At 43.4% G+C, this 25,117-nt stretch overlaps 3 protein-coding genes across 4 annotated transcripts; 1 reads left to right on the forward strand and 2 right to left on the reverse strand.

The window, feature by feature from the left end:
- Positions 1-1,994: 1,994 nt before the first annotated feature.
- Positions 1,995-8,680, reverse strand: LOC6053823 (protein LTV1 homolog). Of its 2 annotated transcripts, none has more exons than XM_038254215.1 (4): positions 8,533-8,680; positions 7,522-8,447; positions 2,402-2,665; positions 1,995-2,336 (listed from the first exon to the last, which is right to left on the reverse strand). In XM_038254215.1, exons 1-4 carry the CDS (start codon positions 8,533-8,535, stop codon positions 2,087-2,089), a joined length of 1,443 nt encoding a protein of 480 aa, XP_038110143.1. In that variant the 5' UTR covers positions 8,536-8,680; the 3' UTR covers positions 1,995-2,086. The 2 variants fall into 2 exon arrangements, with proteins under 2 accessions (XP_038110143.1, XP_001869839.2); XM_001869804.2 differs by having other exon boundaries at positions 1,995-2,339.
- Positions 8,681-19,632: 10,952 nt separating this feature from the next.
- On the reverse strand, positions 19,633-20,133 carry LOC6051141 (protein PET100 homolog, mitochondrial). Its single transcript, XM_001867586.2, has 2 exons — positions 20,052-20,133; positions 19,633-19,991 (listed from the first exon to the last, which is right to left on the reverse strand). The coding sequence occupies exon 2, from the start codon at positions 19,966-19,968 to the stop codon at positions 19,720-19,722; it is 249 nt and encodes an 82-aa protein (XP_001867621.1). The 5' UTR covers positions 19,969-19,991; positions 20,052-20,133; the 3' UTR covers positions 19,633-19,719.
- An 86-nt stretch (positions 20,134-20,219) lies between these two features.
- LOC6053821 (testis-expressed protein 10) lies at positions 20,220-22,450 on the forward strand. The gene is made up of 2 exons (XM_001869806.2): positions 20,220-20,509; positions 20,565-22,450. The coding sequence occupies exons 1-2, from the start codon at positions 20,318-20,320 to the stop codon at positions 22,395-22,397; spliced, it is 2,025 nt and encodes a 674-aa protein (XP_001869841.2). The 5' UTR covers positions 20,220-20,317; the 3' UTR covers positions 22,398-22,450.
- The last annotated feature ends 2,667 nt before the right edge of the window (positions 22,451-25,117 follow it).

Consider the following 25,117-nt stretch of genomic DNA (forward strand, 5'->3'; position numbering starts at 1 on the left):
TAAATTCTAAAATTCTAAAATTCTAAAATTAAAATTTAAAATTCTAAAATTCTAAAATTCTAAAATTCTAAAAATTCTAAAATTCTAAATTCTAAAATTTAAAATTCTAAAATTCTAAAATTCTAAAATTCTAAAATTCTAAAATTCTAAAATTCTAAAATTCTAAAATTCTAAAATTCTAAAATTCTAAAATTCTAAAATTCTAAAATTCTAAAATTCTAAAATTCTAAAATTCTAAAATTAAAATTCTAAAATTCTAAAATTCTAAATTTAAATTCTAAAATTCTAAAATTCTAAAATTCTAAAATTCTAAAATTTAAAATTCTAAAATTCTAAAATTCTAAAATTCTAAAATTCTAAAATTCTAAAATTCTAAAATTCTAAAATTCTAAAAAAAATAAAATTCTAAAATTCTAAAATTCTAAAATTCTAAAATTCTAAAATTCTAAAATTCTAAAATTCTAAAATTCTAAAATTCTAAAGTTAAAATTCTAAAATTCTAAAATTCTAAAATTCTAAAATTCTAAAATTCTAAAATTCTAAAATTCTAAAATTCTAAAATTCTAAAATTCTAAAATTCTAAAATTCTAAAATTCTAAAATTCTAAAATTCTAAAATTCTAAAATTCTAAAATTCTAAAATTCTTAAATTCTTAAATTCTTAAATTCTTAAATTCTTAAATTCTTAAATTCTTAAATTCTTAAATTCTTAAATTCTTAAATTCTTAAATTCTTAAATTCTTAAATTCTTAAATTCTTAAATTCTTAAATTCTTAAATTCTTAAATTCTTAAATTCTTAAATTCTTAAATTCTTAAATTCTTAAATTCTTAAATTCTTAAATTCTTAAATTCTTAAATTCTTAAATTCTTAAATTCTTAAATTCTTAAATTCTTAAATTCTTAAATTCTTAAATTCTTAAATTCTTAAATTCTTAAATTCTTAAATTCTTAAATTCTTAAATTCTTAAATTCTTAAATTCTTAAATTCTTAAATTCTTAAATTCTTAAATTCTTAAATTCTTAAATTCTTAATTTCTTAAATTCTTAAATTCTTAAATTCTTAAATTCTTAAATTCTTAAATTCTTAAATTCTTAAATTCTTAAATTCTTAAATTTTTAAATTCTTAAATTCTTAAATTTTTAAATTCTTAAATTCTTAAATTCTTAAATTCTTAAATTCTTAAATTCTTAAATTCTTAAATTTTTAAATTCTTAAATTCTTAAATTTTTAAATTCTTAAATTCTAAAAGTCTTGAATTCTTAAATCCCTAAATTCTTTAATTCATAGATTCCTAAAATCTTATGTTAATAAATTTTTAAATTTTTGAATTTTTTAATGCTTAAATTCTCAAATTCATAACTTTTCAAATCCTATTTTTTTGTAAATCCCCTGTTTTTAAATTTCTTAAATTCTCTTAAATTTCAAAATTATTGAATTTTTAAAATTGTTAAATTCCTAAATTTTTAAATTCTAAAATTCTTCGTTTCCTTATTCTGATTTTAAAATTCATTAATTTTAAATTTTTGTAAGCAAGATTATATATTTTGAGAGCCAGAAACATAAATTATTATTGTTATGGCATTTCCCTTTGTTTTACTTAATTCTGAGAAAAATAAAATCCGTCCTTTTCGGCATTTCAAGATTCTTCGTTCTTAGATTCGGTACCGATATTCTGAGAAAAATAAAATCCGTCCTTTTCGGCATTTCAAGATTCTTCGTTCTTCTAAGCCTTACCACCGTTCCAGCCTTTATGGGTCTGAAATATACCATTCCCGGTCGGCCATTTGGGCGGCCTTTTTTGTTTTAGAAAAACATTCAAGTCTTGATTCAGAATGGATCAATAAAAAAATGGGTTTCTTTGTGTTTTTTGTAGATTCATTTTACGTATCGTGATTCGTTTTTCAATAACTGACAACCAACTGAGACATCACCAACGATTCATTTCAAGGGAGGTTCTCATATTCTCTACCATCAAACAGGACCCCGCTGGAACTGAGAGTAGGTAAATGAATATTTTAATTAAATGTAAACGCACAAATATATCTTCCGTGAAGCAACCCCTAACGAATTCACCACACCTCCTTCTCACACGATCCTTACCCCCGCGTTGACGCGGCTGTTCTGTTGGCTCTTCTCCTGCTGCTTCTTCTCCTCCTTGAACGCGAGCGTGTTGGCCTTGCGCTCTATTCGTCGCTCCGCACGGTACTCCTTCAGCAGCTTCTTGCGCTCGCGCTTCTCCTCGGGCGTTTCGTCCTTTGGCCGGATCGACAGCACGCTCAGCGTGGAGATTACACTGCCGTCGCAGAGGGACTTGGGACCGGTGGGCTTCGACGGGCTGCTGAATATGAAAGCGTTGGGGTGGAAATTGAATCGACAAGCGGAGTAACAAAGGCGGCCTACCTCTCGTCCTGACCCAGCTTGGCGAGCGACTTGACGGTCAGTTTGCTGCCGTCCGCACCGAGCACGTTCATCGGCAGGCCGGTTTTCGGGTTGATGCTGATCTTCGGCGCCTTGCGCGGCTCCTCGATCAGCTTCGGGTGGTTGTAGATGTTGCTGTACGTGGACAGGATACTCTCGCAGTCCCACTTTTTCTGCGACTCGTCTTCGACCTCCAGCACGACCATCTCCTCCTCGTCCGACGAGACTTCCTGCAGCTTTAAGATTCTGTGGAAGAGGACGAACGCGATTGCGTTAGCAACTCCACAATGGCGGCATTTCCGCGTTCCCTGGCGTAGTCTAAGGCAGTTTCCCCATTGTCATCGATAACAGAACTGTCAAAGTGGAACTGCTCCAGCAGAAACTGGACAGCAAAAGTCTGCCCTTCTAAGGCAAATTTGTGCAAAAAGGTAGCGTTACGGCTGGAGCGGAAGCGGAAGCTTCGCACACTTTCGGGATTCGCTCCGCGACTCAGCAGAAGCTTCACCAACGAAAGGTACAACATATCCATGGCGATAGCTAGAGCGGTTCGACCTACGTCGTCAACGGCTTCCAGATTAGCACCTGCACTGATCAGTAGATCACAGATTGAAACTTCGTAATTACAGGCGGCTATCAGGAGTGCAGTGAATCCTCCACGTGATTGTGCGTTGACGTCGATTCCACGCGCGATCAAATCATTGACCATGGGTAAATCCCTATCGATCACCACGTACATCAAGAGGTTCCTTCCGGTAACATCACGGGCTTCGAGTAGAGAGTGATCGCGATCAAGCAGCATTCGCAAGAGCTTGTACCGCTTGTAATACCCGGCCAGCAGAACGTGGGACGCTATTGGTTCAGTGTTCTTCCCTAGCAGGTATTCCACCATCGCAAGATTGTTCTGACCTATCGCGATCCCTAGCGCGTTTAAACCGTCTGCGGTACGGGCATTTACGTCCATTTCCGGTAGCTGCAGCAAATAGTCCACGATCTTCCACTTTCCAGTGTAAACGGCACAGTGCAGTACGTTGTAGCCGAACTCGTTGCTGAAGTAAGGATCAGCTCCACTCTGCACGAGGATCAAGAACAGGTCAAAGCGTCCACAAGCGGCCGCCGTCATAAGCGCGGTAAAGCAGAACGTGTCCAAGCTGTCAATAAGCACGCTCCCTTCCTCGGACTCCAGAATAAACCGAACGAACTTCTCCCGACCAAGCTGCACCGACTTGTGCAGCAAACGATCGTCTTTCAAGCTGTACCCGCAACTTTCATGCAAGTACGCAAACACTTCCAGATGATCGTGCTCGACAGCTGCAACGAGCGGGTTGTGCCGACCCGAAATCACTTCCCCCGCAAGCAGCATCCGCACCATCTCCAGATCGCCAAGACACGCCGCGATCCAAACCGGAGTCCACTTGCTGCGCAGAACGTCCGCGCCGTGCTCGATCAAATGCCGAGCGATATCTCGGAATCCATAGCGGATGGCGAGCGCCAGCGGGCTTTCTCCGAGCACGTTGCACTCGTTGAGCAGGGTACGATGACGGTGGAGGGCAAAGCAAACCAGCTGCAGGTCACCGCGAAGAACTGCCCAGTGGAGAATGCTGTTCTGAAGGCGCTGATCGCGCAGGAATTGTTCCACGGGGAAGGTATGAAGAAGTTGGTAGAAGGAATCCGGCGAGTAGTGAGTGAAGATTGATACCAAGGCTTCATTGCTGAGCGTTGGATTCACTTGAGGGTGTAAGCGGAGCTGGAGAAGAGTGTCGATCAGCTCGAAGCGGACGGCTGTTAAGTAGCAAAATTGATGGGGGTCCTTCAGGATGTGCGCGAGCTTCTGCTTCAAAGCAACGTTGGTGGAGGTTTTCAGGAAGTACCGGAAGAAGTTGTTATCTTCGTAAGAATTTAGCAATTGATCGATGAAGCGTCTGGGATCGCCGTTCAGAGCTATGGACAGCAGATCCGAGTCGAGTTGGGTTCGACCTAGAAGAAGCGTTCTGTCCTTCGAAACAAGGCGTCTCAATTTTGAGACATCGAATGCTTTGACGGCTTCAAAGACGTTTTGTTGTTCAGTGGTCAATTCGATCTTAGAGTTAAATATCTCGATAAAGTTACAAACAACTTGTGGTCGTCCAGCAACTACCTTGCTCTGATAGAGATTTACTCGATTCTGTACAAAAAACATTGCGTTATTCTCAATCGTTGAGCATGATCCCGTCAGGGTATCATACGCCAGAGGATCATGCGCTAGGTAGTTTCGAAGATTCCGACCGGTAACCACTGGAACGATCCTCTTCAGCGACGTCATGTTATCCTGAAAGATCTTCAAGCTGCACAGAATTTCAGTCGCTTCCAGTAGGTGGTACTCGAGCGCGAAGCGATCGATTGGAGTTAGTTGAAGCGGATTTCCAGATTGCTCGAGAACCTTCCTTATTGAATAGATGATACTGTCAAACTTTTGTTGAAACAGTCGTTCATCAGCCGATCGCATCTGCTTCAGCTTCCGTTGAAGTTCCTTGGCGTTACAACCTGTGCGACGATCTTTAACCACTTCGTTCAGCACGTGATACTTGTTGTTGAGATCGAACAGGTTCTGATAGTATTTGTTGCTCAACCGTGCGTTAGTCATCCGTACGAAATCAACATTTCCAGTCAGCCCAAGCTCGCTCAGTATCGCAGTCGTCTCCTCCATCGTTTCATCCTCCCGAACTACCAACCGCCGGTTCAACGATTGAATTCCCGATACGCTATCTTTCATCAAACGCTGCCAGATCGCTTCAAGCAGAGCTTTCTGCTGACCGTCCGTTTCTTCAAACTGCAGCTTCAAGATCGTATCGGAGACGGTTCGCAGCGTAGACGTGTCGGCGCTCTCGTAACGTTGATTTTTACTGCTTGCCTGAAGAATGCACTTCACGATCGCTCGCACGCGATCGACAGTGGCGGACTGCTGCAAGATGTACTTTCCCAGGAAGAAGTACTCGTCGATTACCAGTGCAACTGAGCCGACGTCGTTTTTGATGCCATTTCTGCACATCGTGATCTGGCGCTTTACGTTCTGGAGGGTCATCTTCTGCTGTTCATCGAAACATGCGGATATTAGATGATCCACCAGCAGTAACGCCTCGTTCAACTTTTTCGGCTCGTAGTCCGACTGCAATCGCGCCAGAAACTCCGTGCCGATAAACTTTACGTACGATCGCATGCGGACGATACTCCCCAGCTGGTACAGCCGCACCAAATACTGCTTGAATGCGTAAACCTTCTGCAGGAACATCGAGTAGGCAAGCCACTGCTCGGATTGGAGGAGATTTTCGCGGATCTTGCGGTACACATCCAACGGACACTTGTCGTCGAGACGCTGCTTCGCCAGCGAGTAGTCGTGGCTGAAGAACTGTCGCAGATCTTTCGCCAGCGTGGCAAACGGTTGCGACGAGAAAGATTGCAGGATGGTATCGAGCTTTCGCGTGATGTTGGGCGTTTGGCGGGTGCTCTTGATCGTTTCGCCGATGGTTTGGAGGGCGCGTTTGAGCGCTGCAATGGAGATGGTGAGATTTGGAGAGTGTTCGTCCAAGTTGAGGTCGCGCAGGGTTGCAATCGTGGTGATCATTTTGGTGATGGAGTAGAAGGATTTTGCCGCGTGATAGGTTCTGAACAGAGCGCGGAACCGCTTCTGCATTTTGAGCTGTTGTTGGCGGTTTTGCAGTTGCTGACAACATTTGTTGAGGTAGATGATCTCTTCTGGGGCGAGGTCTTTGGGAGCGTTCTTTTATTACGTAACGCAGTAGGGGGGGGAGGGGGGGTCGGAGGCCGTGTTACGCTCCATACAAATTTTTTAAAATTTGTATGGAAATTTTGTTACGAGGGGGGGGGAGGGGGTCTAAAAGTCCGATTTTTCGCGTTACGTAATAAAAGAACGCTCCCTTTGAAGGTGCTTGCTCGGGAGATCTGCTGCAATTTTATACAGTTTCTAAGCTTTTGACGAATATCTGCTATTACGTTGCGTCTCAACTTGTGCTTAGAAGATCTTCCTCCGACAAGATACTCGAAGTACACTTCAACAGAGAGATCTTTACCAGAAACAGTACTTTTCAGTGCTTTCTTCAACGTGGTTAAAAAGTCAATTACAATCTCCTTGTCCAGCATGAATCCGTAAATGTCCACATGCTCGTTCGATCCTCCAGTGATGGCTCTCAGAAATGTGGCCAAACAAAACTGCAACTGCATCAGCGGCAACAGTTTAAACCGATTCTTTAAGAAGAACACATGCTCCAATATCTGACGCAGATACAGATCGAAGCGGTCATCCATGTCGTTGAATTTACCACTGTTGCGATAGTTCACTTCCAGGAACTCAATGCACTCAACGAGGTGCAAAATCCGATGCTCAGTCTCATTCGTTAGACCGGTATCAATCAGCTTTGGTTGGTAATCAGCTTCAACAAGCAGATAGTTGATGCGATTGTCGATATCAGCTGATAAGAGCACGTTGCGAGTTTTTAGTTCCGCGAAAGCTAGTTCCAGGTTGGGTACCGTCACTTCCGGTCCCACCCGCTTCTTCAGATGTTCCAAACAAGCTTCAAACAGGATCACATTTCCCCTCGCGATGATCCTCTTCAGCGCATCAACCGCTTGAAGAGCGTCACTTTCCTGAATCACCATCGACGTGGCAAGTCGTCCTTCCGGTTCCAATGCCAACGCCAGCTCCGCCGCACTCAGTCCATCCTGGTTTTGAGCAGCGGCGTCGTCTCCCGATTCGATCAAAGCCAGAACGTAATCGAAGGGAAGACATTCGGCTATCGTTTCGCACACTGCGCGGTGAAGCTCTGACTCGCTGTCGACAGACATGCTACGCGATGTACAGCTCAACGTGAACTGATGGCGCGGAGCAGCGTGAGTCACCATCGCGTCAAGTGAGTTGAGTGGGAAGCCCAAAGCGCGCTTGCGTGTGCGCGTTGCTTTTAGTGTTGAGTTGAATTGATTTTGCCTTTCTTCACAACAGTAGTAAATCCGTCATTGCCATTGACCCCAGTACCTTAGAAATCCCCACAAAGCGATGCTACTTGCAGTTCCAAGTTTCGAGTTTCCAATCGGTGTCCCCCCAAAATACTTACCTCTCCTTATCCCACTGCTTGTCGTACGCCACCTCGTACTTTTCGTCGCGCTCCTTCCGGTACTCCTCGGCGTACTGCATCAGGACACTGTCGTTGATGTCCACGTGACCCTCGATGTCTTCGCAGTCCAGCGCCCCCAGCTCCGGATCGTCGTACTGCTCGTAGAACTTCTCGAACCGATCGTCCAGCAGCGACAGCTGCTCGTTCCTCCGAATCACGCTACTGCTCATCGAGTATTCCGTGAAGCGTGACTTGGTTTCCTCCCGGTCGAACGCCAGCGGTCCCAACCCGTCCCGCTCCTCGTCGTCGTCGCCAGACATTCCAGCCTCGTTCGAGTCCACGTCGCTGTACTCGTCCTCCTCCCCTTCGTCGAAGTAATCGTCCTCCCCCTCCCCTCCCATGGCCAGCTCCATAAAGTTATCCTCCAGCGCATTGTCCGGGTTCTCGTGGTCGAAATCCTCGTCCAGCGCCGCCACCACGTCCGGATCCCAATCCGGCCGCGGCCCTGGTCTCATCTGTGCCTTCTTCTTCATCAATCCGTCCTCCTCCTCAACCTCCGACGCAAACACCGAGCTGGGCAACTTGATGCTGACCTTTTCCGCCCCGGCCGTCTTCGCCGGCTGCACCGGTTCCCAGTACACCTCATTCCTTCCAGGCTCCCTCAGATGCTGCAGGTAATCGTAATCGTCGTCAAAGTACACCCCAAACTTGGCCTGCTCCTGTTTGCGCTTTTCTGGCTCGACCTTGCCACCGGAAGTGGACGCACGGGAAGGGGCTCGCGGATCGTCGTCGGAACGACCCGGCGCGGACACCGGAACGAGCACGTGCTGCGGGGCGTTCTCGTCCACAAACAGCGGATCCTGCTGGCTACGGTTTACCAGCCGGAACGTGACCGCCTTCTTCTTGTCGATGAACTTTTTCTTGCCCTGGGCGGGAGAAACAAACAGGTTCAAGGTTACGATCGGAAAATTGCCATTTTTGTTTGAAAATTAACAAATTTCTGCAACTTACCATTGTAGCACCGTAGTATGGGTTACGGAGCGACGATTCGGCAACAAAAATTCAGAGATTTGTTCCGAAAAGAAGGTTTTTATCGGAAAATGCGAATCTTCGCAGCGCAGCGTGTTTACTTCTGGCGAAGGATTTGTTTTGAAAGGACTGACAGCATGGTCCAGCGTGCGCGAGTCGATATTCATGTGTCAAAGTAAATTGATCGATTATTTGGTGACAATTCGATACCTAGCGTGCACGCTCATCTCAATTTACTTATTTTTGTGCCAAGTAGAACACTTTGCAATTTTAGGTTATTACACATTTTACATTTAAGCTAACTTTAACAAGAACAAAAAACATAAAATTGGGTACTAAAGCCCTATGTAAATTTTTGTGTACAACGGTAAAAACACGATCAAAAACCATTTCAGATCACTTTTTTTTCATTTTAATGCAAACAAAAATAATGACAAGACAACATTTTACGATGGATCAACTATGGTTCCCTTGGAACGAGCTGTCAAGAAGGACCACGAGGTTAATTTTTCAAAATTTATTTAAAAATCCATTTTAAATTCTTTGTGGTCGTACAAAGGGTCATTGTACTCAGAAAAATCAAGCAAAACAATGTAATAGGGCCGTAGCCGAAGTGTAAACAAAGAGTCTATCCTGCTCGTTTCTAATGTAAACATCAACTGACGTGAGCAGGACAGACTCTTTGTTTACACTTCGGTTTCGGCCCTTTTACGTTGTTTTGCTTGAAATAAGCTTTATCTCTGTAAACAGTATTCAATAGTGTTTTTATTAGAATTTAACTGTTCTGCTCCAGGATGTTACATTTTCAATTCAGAGATTTGGAGAACCTTTCAACTGAGATCAATTCATAAGCCTTTGCAGGGAGGATACATATTTCTACGTTTAGATTTTGCTAACTGGGTGTTCTTTTAGGGAAAATAATTTTTGAGAAAAAACCAAGGGGAAAACCACTCTCATCAAAGAGCCCTGGGCACCATCGGGCACGTTCTCGGGCACCTTCGGGCACCTTCAGGCACCTTCAGGAACATGCTCGGCACCTTTCATTCTGACTTTGACAGTTAGAAAATCCAATTCAAAATATCAAAGTAATCAGGATTCTGTCCCTAACATTTTTAGTTGTCAGAAGAACTGTTTCTGGTTGCAAGTGCATTTTGTTAAATTGATTTGTGAGCTAAAAAAATGTATTTGCCGTGAAATCTTTTTGTTGCTGATCTTATTATTTTTATAACGTAAGGAAAGCAATTTTAAATCATAAATAACGAACATATTATTCTTTTGTAGATGTTGGAAAAAAAACTCGATATTTAGATTGAAGCACAATTTCAAGATAATAAATACGGCATGCAAGAGCTTAATTTTGAAATTTGATAATATTTTAAAATGTATTTAAATTCTTCAGGAATAAAAGCAATGTTATATGCTTCTGGTGTACTTTTATGTGAAACAGAAAAACAGAATAACGTTTATGGTCTAGAAATTAGTTTTGTCACTGTGAATCGTTTCACTATTTAGCATTTGGGCACATTGAATTCAAAGTTTGAACGACGACGTTTAAACATGGATAACGTCGAATGGTTACGCTGTCCGCTTTGTAAGCGCATGATCATGGATTCGATTCCCATCTGCTCCAGCCTTCCTTCGGATGGGAAGTAAAACCTCGGTCCCGGCCTTAGTTGTTGTCAGGCCGTTAAGTCATCCCAGGTGTAGGATTCGTCTCGTCGTTGTTTTGTGTACATTAAATGGCTATGTATGTGATTGTTGTTGAAATAGACCTCAATATTATTGAAATGCCTAATAAAAATATTTTTAATTTTCCCTAAAATTTTATTGAATTTTTATTGATAATGTCCATTGCGTCGAAACATACAATAAGCAAGGTTAACTATTCAGCCACATGGAACAGCTCTTGAACCAGCTAGGGACATCGCCGTGATTTTTGGAAACAGGGGAAGCTGGGTAGGACCAGTTTGGTGTTCGGCGGACCAGGTGTATGGTGTAGGACCAGGTTCAGTGTTCGGTGATGACCACTTTTGACTACAACGCTGGACCGAGACGATTGCCACAGCTTTTCGTGCTGACGGCTGTCGATCACCGAGGATCGAGCCACTGAAACGACATTAGGGGGAGTGGTTCTCTATCCCGAACCTCTCTGGGAGAATCACACGACCCGTTTTAGCAAGACGCGCCCAGCTCGAAGGCCACACACGCATCACCCATTCACTCAGTTTGGATTGGATTCAAGATTGGATTATAAAATCAATGGATGCATTCCGTTTGTGTTTGATTTTATAATTATTTTTTTCAATCGTTTTTCCCTAAAAGAGAAAAGTATTTGAACAAATTACATTCTATTGTTTGATTAAACACATCTTACCAACAATCAAAACTCTGCAACAATAGATTTCATACAGCAGAATAAAAAAAACTTGATAATCAAATCTTTGGAAAACCGAAAGCTAAACGCTGACAGGATTGTAAAAACAATATAAACAAATATTGTAACACGGTTGCTATGTACCGTTCTGTTTTCTTTCTTGGTATCAGGCTCACTCAGGCACCATCGGGCACGTTGGGGCACCTTTAGGGCACAGCCTACTCGGGGGCAATGAGCAGAGTGGTTTTCCCCTTGGAAAAAACCCTAGATCTATGTTTGGCTTAAAAACTAATATCACAGTTGTTGGCGGAGGAGTGCTTCGATGAGCGGATTCGTTGACATCCCACACGAAGTCCTGAAGGTTCTCGTTGCCCTTTCGATGCTTGCGTCAACGGTGTCGACGCCGGCCAGCTTGTGTAGATCGTCGGTCGGGTACCACGGGTCCAGGTTGTGCACCATCTTGAGCAGCTTATTCTGCTTCACCTGGAGTCGCTTACGGTGCGATTTGGCGCAGTTGCCCCAGACCGCAGCAGCGTAGGTCAGCATTGGATGGATGATGCACTTGACCACCAGCGACTTGTTCTTGATGCTCAGCTTCGACCGCCGATTCAGCAGGGAGTAGAGCGCTTTGGTGGACCGATCCACCTTCCCGATGATGTAGTTCACGTGCTTGTCGTACTTTAGCTTCTTGTCATGCACCACTCCCAGGTACGTGACTTCGTCGTCCCACGTTGCAGGCTGGCCGTTGACGCTGATCGATCTGCGGGGAAGGTGCCGAGCAGCACGCCTCCTGGTGAAGAAGACTGGGTTTTCCCAGCGTTCAGCTTGATGCGCCACTTCCGCTGGAACTCCTCGAGGTTGTTCTGTGCCGCTTGTAGGTGGGTGACGACGATCTTCGGGTCCTTGTCCGATGCCAAGTATGCAGTGTCATCCGCAAAGAATGCGTACGACACTCCATCGATCATCGGCACGTCGGAGGTGAGGATGTTGTAGAGAGTCGGGCTCAGCACTGATCCTTGGGGCACGCCGAAGGGGATGTTGTGGACGGAAGAACGCTCGCCATTCACCGTCACCGTAAACGAACGATTTGTCAGGAACGACTCGACGATCTTGACCAGGAATGGCTGGAGGTTCGAGCGGAAGAGCTTGTAGACCACGGCGTCCTGCCACACGGAGTCGTAGGCTTTTTCGACGTCGAGAAGGATCATGCCGGTTGACTTCCCGCCAGGAAACCGCGCTTCACCATCTCCGAGATACGGGCGAGTTGGTGCACCGTTGAGTGCCCCGGCTTGAAGCCGAACTGCTCGTGTGGAATGAGTTGCTCCGTCTCCAGGTGACGGTTTATCCGGACGAGGATCACCCGTTCCAGGAGTTTGCTCAGGCTGCTCAAAAGGCTGATCGGGCGGTAGTTACCTGGATTGGTTATGTCCTTGTTCGCCTTTGGGATGGCGATCACGTTCGCGTGTTTCCAGCCGGCCGGAAAGTAGCCCAAGGCCAGGCAAGCGTTGAAGATTTTGGTCAGGACGACCAACCCTTTTCTTGGCAGCTGCTTGAGGCACGTATTCCGGATTCCGTCTTGCCCAGGAGACTTCCGGTTTTTGAGCGTGCGGATGATCGCCTTGACCTCTTTCGGTTTGACAAGGGCGGCCGGAGGCACGGGAGGAGTTGTCGCTCGGATGTGGCCAAGCGCGTTCTCCACAGCAGCCGATGTTTCGGGATCACCTGGTTGCTCGTTGTTGTGGGCAGCGGCGAATGCACTAGCGAGCGCTTCGGCTTTCGCTGAAGGGCTCGCTACGAGGTCTCCGTTGACGTTCAGCGGGGGACTGTACTTGACCGTGTTCCGGAGGTTGCGGGTAAGCTTCCAGAACTTGTTGCTGCCGTTGTCCAGCGTCCTTAGTAAGGAGCCGAAGTTTTTGTAGCGGTGTTCGGCGCTTTTGGTGCTGATGACGTTGTTCAGGTGGGTCACCACCGCTCCGATGAGCGGGTCACGTCTTCGGATGAACTGCCTACGCCGTACGTTCCTCAGCCGGATTAGCAGCTTCAGCTCGTCGGGAATTTCTTTCTTCTGAGGTAGGATCCTACGCGAAGGGACAGCGGATTCCTCAGCAGCTTTCAGGATGGCGGTGAACTTGTCGATGGCGTCGTCGATTTTCTCCGAGCGTTCCAAATCGTTGATCCAGCTTGCGTTAAGGTCGACCTCCCGCTCGATCGAGCGAGCAAATGTACTCCAGTTCGCTCTGTCGAAGCATCGGACGAGTCTTCCAGCCGGGGCGACTGGAACGTCAGCGTCGATCTTAAAAGTGACCGGCAGATGGTCAGACGACAGTTCGACGTGCGTTATCGGCTTCGACATCTGCACCAGGTTGTTTGAGATGACCAGGTCCAGCGTGGAAGGCCTCCCTCGTCCAGCGGGGCAGCGGGTGGGAGTATCCGGAGCGTGTATGTAGATGTCCTTGGACTCGTACTCTTGGTGCAAGATTTGTCCTGCTTTGTTGGCTCTGGCACAGTTCCACATCCTATGTCGCGCGTTCAGGTCACCCACCAGGAAGACTGACCCATCGATGCTGCTGAGCTGCCGTATTTCGCGTCGGAATTGACAAAGCGTTGCCCTGCGGGTCGAGCCAGGGTAGTAAACAGCAACGATGTTCACTGGTGCGGGATCCACATTGATCGTGACCCCAACGGACTCGATTGCCCGGGTCGAAGTTTCGAGCTTGGAGTACTTTATCCCGTTACGCACCAGAAGTGCAACTCCTCCCCTCGAGCAGCATCCGGTGAGTTACGGTCCGCGCGAACAATGGTGTAGCTTTCGTGGTACACCGAGTTGTTGAGCTGCAGCCAGGTCTCCGTGATTGCAGCGATGTCGATTTCGTGAGCTTCGAGGAAGTGGAAAAATTCCACAACCTTGTTGCGGATGGAACGGCAGTTCCAATTCATCACCTTCAGCGAGCTAAGGTTGGCCATTATAAACAAACTTGATAATGAGCTCGCTGAGGGCGAGGAATTGCATGGCCTTCGACTGGCAATTCGAAAGCCTAGTGAAGAGTTCACTGGCTAGGCACATGAACTCCTCGACGGTGAACAAGGTTGACGACTCGGGCTGGCCCTGCACTGCTTGCGAGTACGAGACCCCAGGATTCGCGATGCTGCCGAGCAGCTGGCTCAAGTCGCCACCTTGTGGCCTGGGGGCAGGCGCAGGAACTGCAGACACCTTCGGAAGGTTGCTTCTGCTGGCGGGACTCGTTTTCTTCTTTGCCTTCAAGTCCTGCAGGTACTTGAGGCGGGTGGGGCAACCCTTGTAGTTCGCTGTGTGATTTTGGCTGCAGTTAGCACAACGGATTTGTGAGCGGTCGTCGTTGACCACGACGTCGGCTCGCGCGGGGAGTGCGCATGCGGTCGTCTGGTGACGCTCACCACACTTCACGCACTTGGCCTCCAGATGGCAGTTTCTCATCCCGTGGCCGTACTGCTGGCACCGGGAACACTGGACGACGTCCGACTTCTTCTTGGAGTAGTGCCTCCAACGGACGATCACGTTGAACAGCGCCTTGATTTGTTGCAGCTCCTGAAGTTTCACGGTTCCCTTCTCAAACTGCAGCAGGTATAGCGCGTAATCACCGTGCTTCGATTTCCCCATCTGACGCACACTTGTGGGACGAAGAAACACATCTTCGAGTTCCCGCCTAACTTCTTCTACAGGAAACACTGGCAATCCGGAAAGGACGATTTTCACCGGGGTTTCATCACTGGTCCCGTGGGTGTAGAACTGGACATTTGCCTGCTTCAAAGTACTCACCACAGAAGTAAAGTGGGATTTAGTCGACACCCTGATCTGGATGTACCCTTTGTTTACCCGCAGGTGATAATCGTCGGCGCCCAGCTGGGTTGTTGACATCAGTCGATTAAGCGCTGGGACACTGGAACCGTGGACGAAAATCGGCGGACAGCGTATTTTTGCGGGAGCAGGAGGCGGATTTTTCACATTACTACCAGCAGCATCACCACCAGCAGCACCATCACCAACGGCAAAAGTTCCACCACCGCCGCCATTAGGTCTATTCCCGTACCTGCAGAATTGCAAAATTTCTGCAGCTTCTGCAGAATTCTGCAGCCAGCATAAGTCACTTTTTTGCAGCACGTTCCCGTACTTTTCAGCTCGCTCTCTTCATCTCTCTCTTTTGCAGAAGTTCTGCAAGGAGAGAAGCGGCAAACATTTTGCCTGGGTAGCGCGTTCCAGTACTTTTTCTGCAACATTGTACACAGTTGAGTGGATTTACTCAAACTGTGTATTATTTTTTTTAATTATTTCAAAATATTTAAAAAAATGGTTGACAAAAAAGTAATTGAAAGAAGTTTACCTCTAGAACTGGGACATTATTGTTTTATGCAGCACAACACTTTATTTAAAAAATCAAGGATGTATTATTTATTAAGTAACTAGAAATCAATTATGCTTAGGTAGAAATCATATATTAGAAACAACTTAAAACAAAGGTTTTATATATAAGGGACCATAAATACATGTTAGGAGCGGCCGTGGCTTACTGGTCACGGCGTTCGCTTTGTAAGCGAATGGTCCTGGGTTCGATTCCCATCTGCTCCCAACGAGGAAAGTATATGAAATATAAATCTTGAAACTCTGAACATGAACGAAAAATCAAAGTCGCTCGAGTCGGGGTTCGATCCCCCGTCCTTTGAATTGGTAAGCAAAAATGCTAACCACCATGCCTTCGCGACTTGGTGAGCTATGACTGGAATTAGGAATACTGTTACTATCAACTATATACGCGCTGGGTCCTTGTCCATTTGACAAGGGTTCGGAAGTTCTAAATAACGTTTGAATCCGATTGGTGCAAACGTTCTTCAGGGCGGGGCTTGTCGATAAAGCCGAAGTACCTCGCGCTCGGCTAGCCAGCGTAGAAATGGGTCACCGAAGCTCGGCAGAGCTAACACCTTCCAAATGCCTATGCGAGTTATTTGCATGTATAGAATGTAAGATCTGAAAATACATGGAAACAACTCAATTTGTAAGAAGCGACCGCGTGGTCCCGTTTGGTTGGTTGCACACACACACACACACACACACACAAGGGACCATAAATACATGTTTAATAGCAGAATGTTTGAAAGATTATTCAGGATATCATAAATAAATTATGACTGGATGTCACATGAAAGAACAACGGTGACGCAGTAAAATTGCCAAATAAAAAAAATGATCAAAAACTAAAAAAAATTGATACACGTAAATTAAGCAATCTGGAAATTAGTAAATCAATAATTAAAAATATTTAAAAAAAACTAATACTTTTAAAAAAATCAGATATTTGAGAAATTTAAAAATGCAAATAATTATATCAGAAAAATAAAAAAACAAATTCAAAGCTTACAAAATCAAATAATTGAAAACTAAATATTTCAAAATGATTAAAGTTCAAAAAATCTTAATTTAAAAAAAATCAAAATATAAAAAGGTTAAAACATTCGAAATAAAATAACAAAAGTTTTTTAAAATTTATGATTTCAGAACACAACAAATTTAAAAGCTACAGTTAAAAATAATAAGATAAAAACTTAAAGAAATTATAATTTCAAATACAAGTAAAATTATAAAATTCTGTAAATCAAAATTTTTAAAACTCACATATAAGTAAAATAGGAATTTAAAAATTTAAGAATTTAAGAATATAAGAATTCAAGAATTAAAGAATTTAAGAATTTAAGAATAGGGTAGAGGACCCAGTTTTCGCCCTGCTCCAGTTTTCGCCCACCTACTGGATTTAATCTGTATTTAGCAAACTTATACCATTTTTTGGTTGAATTTACTATGCAGGTTTACATATTCATTCATTTCTAGTACTAATTGAAACTTTTCTTATGAATTTCTATTGTTTATTAAGTTTTTATAAGCTTTTCAAAAAAAGCCTTACTGCAGCCGCCATATTTTTGTCAATTTAGACTACAGCGGGTAATAATGTTAATGAGGGAAAACAACTCATTTTGTCCGAAAATTATGTAAATGAATAATTCAATAGTTCACTGTATGTGTGAATTTCATGAAAATCTAGTGATTTACCTGTTTTAAACGTTTTCCAAAGGTTATATCAATAAAATAAAGTGGGCGATTTCTGGGGTCATGAAAAAACATGCGATCCAATTTTCGTCCAGGGCGAAATCTATTATTGTGTTTTCAGATTTTATCTAGAACCAGTTTTCGTTTACCATAAAAACTTATCTAATCGCAGCGAAATGTGCTTGAAAATATATTTGGAACATTCTAGATTATTTTTATAGGTTAAATAATCATTTTAATTAGTTTCATTCATTAGGGGGGTTTTGGTATAAACATCAGTTCAAAAATTGACCTAAGCTAAGATATGGGACACCTAGTTCAAATGTAGTAAAAGTTTACTGGTACAGAGGAAAACTAATTAAGCAGAGGATGGGAAAGTAGTTACACATGTGCTTTAATATTTTTATTAAGAGGTACTCGAAGTTTTATATTGAGTCAATTCGGGAGCGAATGCCCCATAGGGTTAAAGCTCCCCTAACAAAATCAACAACAACATGGAGCTAATTGTAACTGTGTGCTCTTATCTAGGGTGAATAGGGACACATGAGTTCTATCACAAATTTTGATTTAGTCATATTTTTTTTAGTGAGAGTGAGAACATGTTTTGGTTTAAGTTAGAATATACAAAGAACCTAAAAAATAGTAGGACATCTGTATAGAAAGCTCCTAGGGTTTTCTGAACTTCAATTTATTTTACGACAAAATATGTGCAAATCAATGAAATTGAGCTTCGGGAACATGTTGTGTATCAATAGGAGACCATATTTGCTTAGCTTTGTGTCATAACTTCATATGGTATCTTGATTTTTGTCGTGGGCGAAAACTGGTTCCAAGGATGGGCGAAAATTGGATTTAGGGGGGCGAAAATAGGCTCTTCAGAGCACTTTATTAAAACGCAAAATTTTATCAAAAATGAACATGTAAATTATAAAAACCTTGTGGAAACTTAAAATCAAAAAGTTTATCATCGTTCTACAACAAATAGAACCAAAAACCATAAATTTTCATTAAATTCTCATCAAATTTCCTAGATTGCCACTATAAAGTGGGCGATTTCTGGGTCCTCTACCCTATAAGAATTTACGAATTTAAGAATTTAAGAGTTTAAGAATTTAAGAATTTAAGAATTTAAAAATTTGAGAATTTGAGAATTTTAATTTTGACACAATATTTTTTTTTTGTTCATTTAAGAATACAAATTGGTAGCACGTGGTAGCACCGTTAAAGGTATAAATAATTATTTGCCAATTAAATTTACCTGTTATTAACACGCATATTTAGCATATTCCGAGGTATATTCGAAAACAATCGAAGATCAAAAATTATCCCTAAATTTCTATTTGAAATTATGAAACTCAAAAGAAATGTGTATTTTAAAAGTTTTTAAAAACATTTTTTTTTATAGTACAATTTTTGTTGGGGTACTAGCCGTGCTGTAATACTATGGCTTAAGTTATCATGTTTTTATCAGGTAAAAATATTAACACTGAAAAAAAATCGCTATATCATTTACATAAATGAACTAAGCCTGAAATCGTTAACACAAAAAAATCGGTCTCAATAAAACCAGACATAAAAAACTACCCCAAAATCATTTATCATTACAACTAATAATAAAATGCTTAATTTCAACCAACTTGCAGATTTTATGTAAGCGTGTAGTCAACATCCACCACACCAAATTGCAGTAACTTTTCAACAAGAAAGAGAAAAGAGAGCTTGCAGAAAAGTACGGGAACGGTTTTGCTGCAACTTCTACCTCTCTCACTGCAGAAGTTCTGCCTGAGGGAAAAGTAACTTTTGTTGCAGAAAAGTACGGGAACGCTCTGCTGCCGTTTTTGTGCAGAATTGCAGAATTCTGCAGTACGGGAATAGACCTATTGTTTACGTTTTCTGCCTCATCGCCGGAGATGTCGAAGTCGAGCATCTCGAACTGATTCGCCGTCGGGAATCCTCCGGAAGACCTCCCGGGTTGGGTCAGTGGCCGATGTTCGTTGAGCTGGTCCGAAATCGATGAGATACCGCCGGTGGAATTTCTTCGGCGGCGTCTCGAAGACGGCGGCGTCACCACCTTTTCTTTCTGCTGTTTGCGGGCCTTCTTGTAGTCCACCCGCTGCACGATCTGCGATGCACTATCCCGGCCGGAATCGCCTTCGCCGGGCAGCGGCGGCGGCTTGGGCTGCTTTCGTTTCCCCAGGGTGCTGGGTAACACACCGGGAGCACTAATAAATTAACTTTCGCGAGAGCTACAATTCGACGACGATGTTTACGCGCCGACGGTGACAGCTCGAATGATCTCTGTAAACAGTAATATCAGCAATCTAAGCTTAATTTTAGGACCCAATTAAGCAGTGGAGACGGCCTAAGGGTTATTCCGGCTATTCAAAAACCCGAAAATCAAAAAATGGTCGACCTAATAACACCTTCAAATGCAAACAGGGCAGAATCATTTTAACAACATTATTTTTTCTGAACTTGTCAAAAAGTTCATTTCTTGAGTTTTTTTTTAAAAAGATCCAATAAAGCAAATTTGAAGTTTTTGCTTTTTTGGGTGTTTTTAAAACCGCCTTTAGTTAGGGGTATCAAAAAACACCCAAAAATCAAAAACTGAAAATCTAGTTAGTTTAATTGGACCTTTCCAAAAAAAAAAAAAAAGACTCCAGAATTTATTACTCTAAATTATTTACATTGAAACATGCTGACAACAACCCTAAAATTCCTGTTACTGCTTCTCCTTCCTCTCCAACTCCTCCAGCGCCGCCAACAGCTCCCGATCCTTCTTCTCGCGGATCGTCTTTATGCAGTTCTCGACCGCCTCCCGGTGCTCCTTGTTCTCCGGCGGAAAGATCTGCCGCTTCGTTTCCGTCACCCACCGCTCAAAGTACTCCGGCTGGTTGAACCAGTGAAACATCGCCACCGGGAACGTCATGTACAGGGCCATCTTGCCAATCTCCAGCGCCCAACCGCCCATTTTTTCGTTTTTGTTACGGGATGCTGAAAGATTCGAATTTGCACTGTTGAGAATCGATGGGTTTCGGGATGTTCGGAACCTACCTTTTGGAAGTTATGTAAAATTAATTTCACCACCGCCGATTCCCTTTGCAGATTTGTTTTTGTTTTGAAAACTGACTGGAGTAGATACCGAGTTGTTCGCCGATCATGACATTTCAAAAACTGACAGCATCGCGATTTCATCGATATGCTGTCAGTTCTGTAAACGCGCTCTCGCACGTGTTTTTGTTTTGATTGCACCGGTCCAAAGTGATCGAACGCAGATCGTTCCGAGCTTTACCGGGTAAAACAGAAACCAGCGCGCAAAAATGGGTGGCAACTCGCGGAAGTTTAAGAAGGCGGAGAAGAGTAAAATCAAGCTCAAGGGTGCCAAACTGCCCAAGGGGACGAACGTGACGAAGACCAACTTTAAAGTGCGCAAGATCGTCATCCCGGAGCAGCTCAAGCAGCGGAACCTGTCGGACCCGTCCGCCCTGTCCCATCGGAGTTTGACGGCGAAGGTGAGGTGATTCATAGTTTTATAATTGAATTCGCTGAGTGATTTTGCTTTTCCAGGATTGCTTGGCAAAGTTGAAACAGAATAATCCGGCATCGAAATGCGATGGTCTTCGAGGGGTTCGCGAAATTTTGGGCAAGCTTCCGACGGAAATCACCGAAAACAATCTGAGTCTGGCGGTGAAATCGATTGCCAGTGTGGCCGTGGATTTGGAACGGGACGTTCGTCGGGATTGTTATAAAACGTTGGGTCTGTTATTTGCTGCGGCCAAAGAGGAGAATATCTTGCCGTTCTTCGACGTTCTGTTGTCCTTTCTGCGCTGCGCAATGACCCACATCCAGCCGAGGATTCAGGAGGATTCGTTGCTGCTGTTGGATACGTATTTGATGTATTTGCCGAGGTTGGTGCTGCTCAACAGGGACAAGATCTTTCCGCAGTTTTTGGACATGATTTCCAAGTTGCGGAACGAGTCCAAGCCGGAGCGGACGTTGACGCTGAGTTTGAACAAGCAGCAGACGAACACCAAGTGGAGGACGCGGGTGTTGATGCGGTTGATTGGAATGCTGAAGATCTTGATAGACCGCAAGCGTGGAAAGAAGGAGCTGGTGGAAGATGGTGAGGTGGAACCGATGGAGGTCGAGGATCAGAGCAATCCATTCGCCACCAAATCCGCTCAAATTTCATCGGCCACGCTCAAGATCGACAACGTGTTCGACGTGAAAACCCCCGGATACTTCCCACTAATTAAGCGCAACCTGTACGAACCATGCGCCCTCCCGTTCCTCTTCCGCAAAGCCATCGGCGAGACTCGCCTAACGATGTCCGACCAACTCGACGAAGGTCGCAAGCTCAAAACCTACGTCCAAATGTTGATGCCGCTTCTGTTCGAGTCCTGGCTCGAGGTCCGCCCCACCACGTCCGGTTTCGAGTCCTCGGACCTCGTCCTGTCCCACGAGGCGGCCACCACGCTCAGTCTCCTGCTGGACATTGCCATCCAGCTGTGGGAACTGATCACGATCTACGGCCAAGAAACCAACAACTCCGACCTCGGTCGCTGGTTCCGCGCGGAATACGCCGAGAACTTTTGCAGCCACATCCTGGCCGGATTCCCCTACCAGCAGAGCCCGGCCGCAACGAAAGCCCAAAAGCAGCGCAACGTCTCGGACGAAAACACCGAACGCAACGTGGACGAAAAGTGCTACCAGCAGAACTTCAACATTTGCTACTTTTACTGCTGCCTCAACGAGAACTTCCGATCGGATCGTAGCAAGAACTACGCCAAAGTGGTCACGTACGTTGAGGCGTGCGTCAACGGATGGCGCTTCCGCTCGCCCGAACTGAACGCCCTCCTGCTCAAAGTCCTGCGCTACATGCTGCTCGAAACCGACTGCTCAACCGTCAACCAAAACACCCGCGGCCTTCTCAAAACCCTGCTCGAAGTTTACATCGAAGCCAAGCTGCCGCAGGACACGCGCAACCGCATCCTGATCCTCTTTTGCGACATCATCGTGCTGAACGATCGCCTCTGGCGCGAATACGGGCAGGACATCTTCACACTCTGGCTGAAAATGCTGCCGAATCTGCTGAAGAAAACCTCCATCGATTTGAGCGTCCTGAAAGCGCTGCTCTGTCTGGCCAAGCAGAAGAACACCATCTTTCTGCAGAGTCTTGAGGAGAACATTGACGGCATTGTGGCGAACGCGGGGAAAATCAAGATCGTCAACGAGCAGTACCGGAACGAGGGAGCGGTGCTGATTGTGAACTTGCTGTTCTGGATCGGCAGCAAGGACACGCTGGAGAAGTTTGTGAAGGAGGGAAAGTTGGCCGAACTGGACGACGGGATGCGGGAGTACTTCCGGAGTACGATGAGGTCGCGGTTGGCGTGCTTGTAGAAGGGCATTAAATTGTATTTTTTTTCTGGAAATAAACTTGTCAGCTATCAAAAGAGTTCTATTTCAATCATTATCAAATATTTACGTGGTGATTTTTACACTCGACTGTTATTTCTCGACTCACGATTAAGATTTATCGATGCAGTCCAGACTCGATGATCCAAAAGTCATAGAAAATTTTCACTTTGGATAACCGAATCTGGACTGTAGTAACATTTTGATCTAACATCGACAAATTACGTCTTACCATCGAGAAATTACAATCATTTTTTTTGGAAAAAAATGACAAAAAAAATTTTTCGGGCGTTAAAAAAAATTGAGAATTTCTAAAAAGAAAAATTCAAATATAAAAAAAAGTTATTTTTAAATTTTAAAGATATAAAAATTTCAAAACTTACAAAATATTTAAATTAAAAATTCGCAATTCGCAATTTTCAGTGTAAGAACGGGCCTTGACCGATCTTATGCACTAGGTTCCCGACGAACACGCACTGCCCTTACACCTACATCTCACCCTTGCTCTGAGTCAGTACGAGCAGCACGCTAGAACACGCTTTGAGTGTTCGTGCCAGGCATGCACACCTTCTTTTCCGGTTACGCATTTTAACTCGGCCGGGGGTGGTACATTACGTAGGGTTTGATGTAAGTATAAGCGCCTAACCATTTAAAGTGTGCCTATCAACTTTCTTTAAAGCAAAAACTGTTTTATTTTTAGTTTGAATTCAAAAACTAGGGGAATTATACCCTTTTTCAGCCTATTTCTATTATCGGCCTATCAGCACTTTGATCATGAATTACAGCTTTCATAACGTGTTTTTGACTGTTCCAAAGTAATAAATAGCTCAAATAAAAGTTAGCAAGCAAATCTCCATTGTTGATACATTTGAAAATGTTGATTTAATAGCGGAAAACGGCAAAAGTGATGAGAATTGGTTGAACGGCTTAGAGTGATTAAAATGGGTATATTTCCCCTAGTTGTTATTTTACTGTGTATTGTTTTCTCCTGAAATCTTCCCTATTGTTGAGTCGTGTTTATCTGTTGCTATTTCTTTTGTCGCGGTGTTTTGTTACAATATTGGGGTCGAGATTGGGGTCCTAAGCATCTTAGAAAAGTTTTTCAAAAGTACAATAGTAATATTTGAGTTAATCCTTTAATCATTCCATAAATTAAGCAAGGGCTCGAACCTCACTTGCTTAAGAAATAGGTGAAGTTTCAAAACAATGAAGGAGTGAAGGAAACATAGTTTGTAAAGAATCAATAGTAAAAGGAAGATAGTAATTTATGAAGTAGATATAGAAATTAACAATAGTTAATAAAAAGAGGTAACAAACAAGCTTAGATTATTGTAATGATGGGACATTTACAGGGAAGATGAGAAATTATTCAAATAGATACATAAAGAAAAGGCACATGATAAACAAAATTGACATCGCTGCCAAATTAAGGGAAAGCAGATAGTTTGTTACAGCAGCATCAATTGGTAAAATAGAGTGGAAAAGCGTTGAGAAATAAGAGAATCAAATACGTAAAATCAAAATCAAATGGAGGATAGTAAACAGAAGCCGTTTTAGAAAAACAGTGAAACAAAATAAACAGAAGATAGTTGTTAGCTGAAATGGAAAAAAGAGAAACCCCGTTCTGCGATGCTCAGGTACATCCACAGCAGTTGACTCAACATACTGCGAATCAAAACAATACCGTCTACAATCACAAATTACTTCCCTTTCCCACATTGACGCGCCCTTTCTTCTAGCCGTCTCTACTCTGACCCTCGCTGGTCAAAGGTTTACGAGTCGTTTCCACAGGCCACCAGCTAGGTTACACCTTGTCATCATGATGACTAAACCAAGCCAACGTGGAGGTAAGAAAATAGGACACTTGCAAGGAACTAGAGCCATGCTGTTTTGTCCAAACAGCACTACGGATGTAGTTGGGCTCTTTCCGGGATGTTCCTCGCCTAGGTGTGTCAACCGACGAGTATCATCAGTATCATGTGCACCCTTGGCCTGCAAAATATTTAAATTAAAAATTCAATAAAATAAGGCCGTTGCAAATATTTTCAAAGTTTATGTCCCCCCCCCCCCCCTTCAAAATTGGTTCGAAAAATCAGGGGGCAAAAAAATTTTTTTTTCAAAAAACTTCAAAATTATAAAAACTAACTATAAGTCTAACCAACTGAAAAAAATTAGAAATTCATTTTTCTGTGTTTAAAATCACATTTAGCATGTCTGGGATCGATCAAAAATATTTAGAAATTTTAAAAATTTTAGTAAATTTTAGAAATTTTAATTTTTTTTAGAAATTTTATAAATTTTATAAATTTGAGAAATTCGCAATTCGCAATTTTCAGTGTAAGAACGGGCCTTGACCGATCTTATGCACTAGGTTCCCGACGAACACGCACTGCCCTTACACCTACATCTCACCCTTGCTCTGAGTCAGTACGAGCAACACGCTAGAACACGCTTTGAGTGTTCGTGCCAGGCATGCACACCTTCTTTTCCGGTTACGCATTTTAACTCGGCCGGGGGTGGTACATTAAGTAGGGTTTAATGTAAGTATAAGCGCCTAACCATCTATAGTGTGCCTATCAACTTTCATTAAAGCAAAGACTGTTTTATTTTTAGTTTGAATTCAAAAACTAATTGTTATTTACTGTGTTTTGTTTTCTCCTGAAATCTTTCCTAGTGTTGAGTCGTGTTTATATGTTGCTATTTCT

Source organism: Culex quinquefasciatus, chromosome 2 (genome assembly GCF_015732765.1).
Source record: "Culex quinquefasciatus strain JHB chromosome 2, VPISU_Cqui_1.0_pri_paternal, whole genome shotgun sequence".
In the NCBI taxonomy this organism is placed as follows: Eukaryota; Metazoa; Arthropoda; class Insecta; order Diptera; family Culicidae; genus Culex; species Culex quinquefasciatus.

Coding starts and splice junctions, on each gene's coding strand:
- LOC6051141 (XM_001867586.2), bottom strand. CDS start 19,968: ATGGGCGGTTGGGCGCTGGAGATTGGCAAGATGGCCCTGTACATGACG.
- LOC6053821 (XM_001869806.2), top strand. CDS start 20,318: ATGGGTGGCAACTCGCGGAAGTTTAAGAAGGCGGAGAAGAGTAAAATC. Junction 20,510..20,564: donor ATCGGAGTTTGACGGCGAAG/GTGAGGTGATTC, acceptor TTGCTTTTCCAG/GATTGCTTGGCAAAGTTGAA.
- LOC6053823 (XM_001869804.2), bottom strand. Junction 2,666..7,521: donor AAGCAGTGGGATAAGGAGAG/GTAAGTATTTTG, acceptor CCTCTTCCACAG/AATCTTAAAGCTGCAGGAAG. Junction 2,340..2,401: donor AAGCTGGGTCAGGACGAGAG/GTAGGCCGCCTT, acceptor TTTCATATTCAG/CAGCCCGTCGAAGCCCACCG.